General features: G+C 36.8%; 1 protein-coding gene across 1 annotated transcript; it reads right to left on the bottom strand.

Annotated features, from left to right (window-relative positions):
• Nucleotides 1–343: 343 nt before the first annotated feature.
• On the bottom strand, nt 344–1,762 carry LOC129356681 (uncharacterized). Its single transcript, XM_055026250.1, has 4 exons — nt 1,629–1,762; nt 1,434–1,542; nt 640–714; nt 344–560 (listed from the first exon to the last, which is right to left on the bottom strand). Exons 1-4 carry the CDS (start codon nt 1,696–1,698, stop codon nt 344–346), a joined length of 471 nt encoding a protein of 156 aa, XP_054882225.1. The 5' UTR covers nt 1,699–1,762.
• Nucleotides 1,763–5,531: the final 3,769 nt, after the last annotated feature.

The raw sequence follows: 5,531 nt of genomic DNA, 5'->3' as shown, positions 1-5,531 counted from the left end.
AAAAACCAAACATCAAGATTCAGATTAGATATTTTATTTCTAAAAACAATCTTTATATCTTTACAGTTTTACTTCAGAGTGAAACATTAATGCTTTAAAGTAGATAGATAGCTTAAAATATATATTTAAACTGTTTGGAACGTTGTAAATAAATATAAAACATATTTTATCCTCTACCTGCAGAGTGACACACTTTAATAAATAACTTTACCAAATTAACACTGAATATTTAACGGGAATCATAATTTAGCTTAATTCTATTCTTTCTTTTTTCTTATCTTTGGTTTGTTGAATGGAGAAAAATAAAAAATATATTTTCTGTTTTTCTCCATCAGCTGCAGCTCTACTGATCTCTGGATGCAGGAAACGTCTCACTTGCGATTGTGGAGGAAGAGGAGGAGAAAGACGATGAAGACGGTCCAGGTGACGAAGACGAAGGAGGAGCAGCGGTGGGTGTGATGATGGAGAGGAGCGAGGAAGAGGAAGAGGAAGAGGAAGAGGAAGGGGAAGGAGGCGTTGATGTGACAACCTGAGGAGTGGTCGGCTGAGCTTTGACTCTTCTGTTGGAAAAACAACAAAAATCTGAGTTAAAAAGTGAAAATTTGAGTTTATGAGGAATAAACTGAGGCTTTAACTGACCTGAGTTCTTGGATCTTGGCGAAAACCCAGGGAGCCAGAAGGTGGCTGCAGAAATGACCCGACTGGGTGGTGAAGCTGCAGGTCACAGGAAGAGGAACCGTCAGGGGTGTACAAACGTTTTGTAAACCAGAAGCAGGCCGAACATAAAGTAAAATAAAAAAAACTACATTCAGCCAAATAAAGTGACCCGATGTTACTATGGAGCCAAAACCTGATTTTCACCAGATAGCAGATCGAAAAAATGAGCAAATTTTAATAAAATAACGTTTTGTGATTAATTTCAGATGTTTTCTAGAAAAAATTAAAAATAAGTCTCAGCAGATCTAAAGGAAATGTTTCCAGTTTAACATTTCTTTGGGGTTTTATTGAATAAATTTATTGTAGTTAGTAAGAAAAGGATTTGGGTCACTTTGTTTCAAAATGTTTGCTATATTTAGTTTTAAAAAAAGAAAGAAATTTGGCTTTTCAGGAAAAGTTTCTGGATAAACTTGGTTTTACTTTTTGTTCCAACTTAATTATCAAAAGACAAGTAAGAATTGTAATCATTTTCACCCTAATTGCAAATTAAAAGCTTCTGTCTGAATCTACGGGGCATATTTGGATGATTTTCAACAGCAGTCACAGGGCCGCAAAAATCGGTCTGAGGGTCACAAATGGCCCCCGCACCCCGCTTTGGACAGCCCTGCTCTAAACTGTTATTCTCATCATTATTACTGCGGTAAATTAAAGCAGAATGCTGGAAGCTGGTCTCACTTGTTCCCATTTTAACCAGAAGCTCTGCGGTTCATACGTACATCACGGCTCTCACACACGGAGGATTCGGCCGCTGGATCGCAAACTTTATTATCGGCTCTGTGATCTCAGCTGTGCTGACTTTCTTACAGCAAGTAAACAACTTCTCACCTGAGAACAACCAAAAAACAGTCAAAATTTGACCCTTAACAGGAATAAACATTAATATTTAACATTCAGTGAATGTTTGGCCTTACCTGGATCAGCAGAAACAGTCGCCAGGATGAGAGCGACCAGCGCAACGTTCAGCATGTTGATGCTCAGCATGTTGATGCTCAACCAGCAGGACAATAAATAGAAAAGAAAGTATTTCTGGTCGTCTCACTTCCCCTCCAGAGAGCTGATGGTGAACTGACATCTCTCTGAAGGAGACCTCTATTTATTCAACTGAGAAAAGCAGAAGTTCAGTTTCTGACTAATTCAGATGATGATCTGCAGATGAGTTCACAAAATTATATTTAGTTTAATATTTCACCTCTAAACTGTGTGGGTGCATGAAAACCCTGGGAAATCGGAGGTCAACCTGATGGCAGAACTATAATTTAACTTCAGACATAAACCTTTCACACTGCAGAAACACAATCTTACCAAAGTTTTGGATCTGAAATAAGACAAAACTAACTTTACAGCAAGACACAGGAGCTTGTTTAAGTAAATACTTTCTTTAAAAAAGTTCTAGTTCCCCTTAAAACATCTTATTGTGAGTGGAATAATCTGCCAGTGGAACAAGAACTTTTTAAATGAATATTAAGGAGTTATTGACTTAAACAAGCTCCTGTATCTTCATTAAAATAAGTTTTTCTCATTTCAAGTGAACTGATGTTTTCACTAGAAACTAGACAAAAAACTTGTAAGATTTCATGTTTTGCAGTGTAAATTTAAAAACAAAATGCAGATTATGAAATATTTAGGCTACTTCGCTATTGGCTGCCTTCATTTTTGCTTGGTGCTGATTGGCTGAATGTTTTGAGTGTAAATGAGGAAGACAGTGTATGTTAGCTTCTTAACAGGCATATTTATGAATATTAATATTTATTTGGTGTTTGGTTGTGTTTTTTCACCAACGTGACCCGGAGAGCCACAGTAAAGAAACAAGTTAAAACAAGTTAAAAAGAGTTTTTGAAGCGAATAAATAATTGATTTATATTTTGGTTCAACATGTTTTAAGTACAGGGAAGGTTTAAAGATCAGGATGTTCTTGTTTTGTGGAAGTTGCATTTATGTCTCAACAGATTTAGCAACGAGTCTCAGCATGACTTCATGTTTTCACAATGTTTTCCTTCCCAGTGACACAAAAACACAGAAACAACTGATATCTGAACACCTTCTGGCAAAATTATATATAGATATCAAAACTAGAGCAATCCTGTTAGTCAGGATTATTCACACATTGATCATTATTGGACAATAGGACAGAAATATCATTTGTTTCAGTTATTAGTTATTAGTCTTTCAGGTGCAACAGCAGAAAACAAAGTTAAAATAATATAAACAAACAAACAACTGAACTTTTATGCTGATTTATTGTCTTAACAGATTATTTTGGCTTCTAAATGTTCATTTTTGAGTGAATTTGTTCAAATCTACATTATCTTCTCTGTGCTGCCCTCTATAGGCCGAACGGTGCGTCAGCAGTTTAAAGTTTAAAACACACACAGCGCCCCCTGGCGGGTTTTCCCTATTTATAGATAGATAGATGAATGTCCATGTGCAAAATGCTAGCTCGCTAGCCTGCTAGCAAGTGCATTAGCAGCTCGTTAGCAGCTCGTTAGCAGCTCATTAGCGTTAGCTACAACCCCCTCCAGTCACAAATCACAGTTTTCTGAGCAAAACTCAAACATTTTCTGCTACACTGAATATAAGACGACAAAACTTAAGATCTGTGATTATTATTTTTAAGACAAACTTACATTTTTAAATGAGTTTGAGTCATTTTTAAGGCTGCAACTTTTCTGCAGCTTGTCCATTTAACATTTTAAACTTCATTACAAAACATACAAGTAAACAAATATTAATTATTTTCTCATTTAGGAAAGTTATAATTTTATTGCCCAAAATGCAACAGCATCAGATTCCTTCAGTGAATTTGAACAAAGTACAGATAAACTATGACACCTGATGAATTTTGGCTGAAAATGTACAAATATTTTGTACATTTTTTGCATTAATTAATGCTCTGAATATGGTTTTTATTTTGAGAAAATGACCTTTTGTGGGGAAAAATTGTTTTGCAAGAGGAACTAGAACTCTTTAAATTCACTTGTTTTATGCAAATGCAATAATGTACATAAAACAAGCTCATAATTTGCTACCAAGTTACTAGTAAGAGAGTTTTGTCTTATTTCAGCTTCACTAAGACATTTGCAGCAGAATCTAGACAATAAATACTTGTGAAGATTTTGTGTTTTTGCAGTGCAGGCTGGGGATTCGAGCTTCTGATGATATGAGATGGAAATCAAAATGAACAAATATTAAATATCAAATCATATTTATTAAGTTCTTATTTTCCGAAATGTTTCCTTCAGAGTAAAAAGTTAAAGCTTTCAAGTTTCTTGAGTTCCAAACATTTCCACAAAAACTAAATGAGTAAACATTCAACATTACAAACTGCTTCATAAGTTACTCCAAATGTTTATAAATACAAAAGGTAAATATTAACCTTCACTGCATCACAACAGCAAATTTAGCTTTACCAAATAAATAATTTAACTAATGAAAGAAACTACAAGTCCTAAAGTAATTCACTATAACCGAGCTGTTGATGAAACATGTTCAGTTGTTTTCGCTGGCGGCGGAGGTCGCAGAGGTCACGAAGGTCACGAAGCTCTCGTCTTCCATGCTCCCAGAAAACGATTCGCCGGATGAAACCCCGGAGGCGGAGCCAGAGAAAGGAGAGGAAGAGGAAGGAGGAAGGGTGGAGGGAGGCGGCGCGGCGGCGGTGGAGGTTATGATGGAGAGGAGGGAGACGGCTGTCGGAGAGGAAGCGGCCTTTGACTGAGCCTTCGCTGCCCTGTGAGAGGAAACGTAGAAATACAGATTATAGACGAGTAAAACAGAAAGATAAGCAACATCAGGAAAGTTTATTTTTCACAAACCTGTATTCTCTGATCTTTCTTCTAACCCAGGGAGCCGACACCTGGCTGCAGTAAAGACCACTTTCTGTCTGAAAGCTGCAGGATAACAGAAAAAATCCAGTTCAATTTCAGAATGAAGGTCAACATTTTAAAATCTGAGCAAGTATTTATGTCTAGATTTAGTGCAAATATCTTAGATCACATAAAATAAGACAAAATGTATTCACAAGTAACTTTTGAGCAAGAAATAAGAGCTTATTTATGTAAATAAATCTTTAATATTGGCTTAAAAAACACTAGTTGTACTTATAAAGAGATGTTTGTTTGTTCATGTTGGAAGTGAAATAACCTGATTTATTAAGGACTTAAAACAAACTGATTTCTTGCTCAAAAGCTACTTTTAAGTTAATTTAATCTTATTATAATATTTGCATTAGAAAGCAGAGAAAAACATTTAAGTTTTTATGTTTTTGCAGTGTTGAGTGTCCTTTTATTATTTTGCATATTCTGAATAATAAAACTCTCCCATTAGTTTAGTTTTTTGGATTGAAAACACTCACATGATGGCCTGGATGCACGGATAGTTGGCTTTCTGGAACAGGAATCCCTGGATCGGCTCAGTGATCTCATTTCTGTTCACTGTTTCACAGCAGGTGGCCAACTTCTCATCTGAAGATGAAGATTTAAAAAAGCTCTGAGTCTCAAATCATTTCAGGACAAAAACAGAAACTGGTTCATTGTGACCGGTCTCACCTGCGTGTCCAGAAGCCACCACCAAAACGACAGTGACCAGCACCGCCTTCAGCAAACCGTCAAACCGGATCATTTTCACTGACTGAGGGAAGAAGTGGAGAAAGTGTTTGGTTCTGGTTCTGGTTCTGGTTCAGCTGCTGCTCCGCTGTGGACTGACGGCTGGACGGACGCCGCCTCTACTTAACGGCCCGAAAGCAGAAGCGGCTCCTCGGTTAGTCATCTTCCGATTCCCTCAACTGTGAACATGTGAAGGAAGGAGATGCTGACTTCAGG

Source organism: Poeciliopsis prolifica, unplaced genomic scaffold (assembly GCF_027474105.1).
Source record: "Poeciliopsis prolifica strain line A6 unplaced genomic scaffold, Auburn_PproV2 SCAFFOLD185, whole genome shotgun sequence".
NCBI classification, from domain to species: Eukaryota; Metazoa; Chordata; class Actinopteri; order Cyprinodontiformes; family Poeciliidae; genus Poeciliopsis; species Poeciliopsis prolifica.
The sequence above is the reverse complement of the archived record's forward strand: the minus strand, read 5'-3'. Positions and strand labels throughout refer to the sequence as shown.

What these genes read in the sequence shown, in the direction of transcription:
- LOC129356681 (XM_055026250.1), bottom strand. Translation starts at nt 1,698, where the DNA reads ATGCTGAGCATCAACATGCTGAACGTTGCGCTGGTCGCTCTCATCCTG. An exon ending in GACTGTTTCTGCTGATCCAG is followed by an intron (nt 1,543 to 1,628) that starts GTAAGGCCAAAC and finishes GGTTGTTCTCAG; the next exon opens with GTGAGAAGTTGTTTACTTGC. An exon ending in CCGTGTGTGAGAGCCGTGAT is followed by an intron (nt 715 to 1,433) that starts GTACGTATGAAC and finishes TGTGACCTGCAG; the next exon opens with CTTCACCACCCAGTCGGGTC.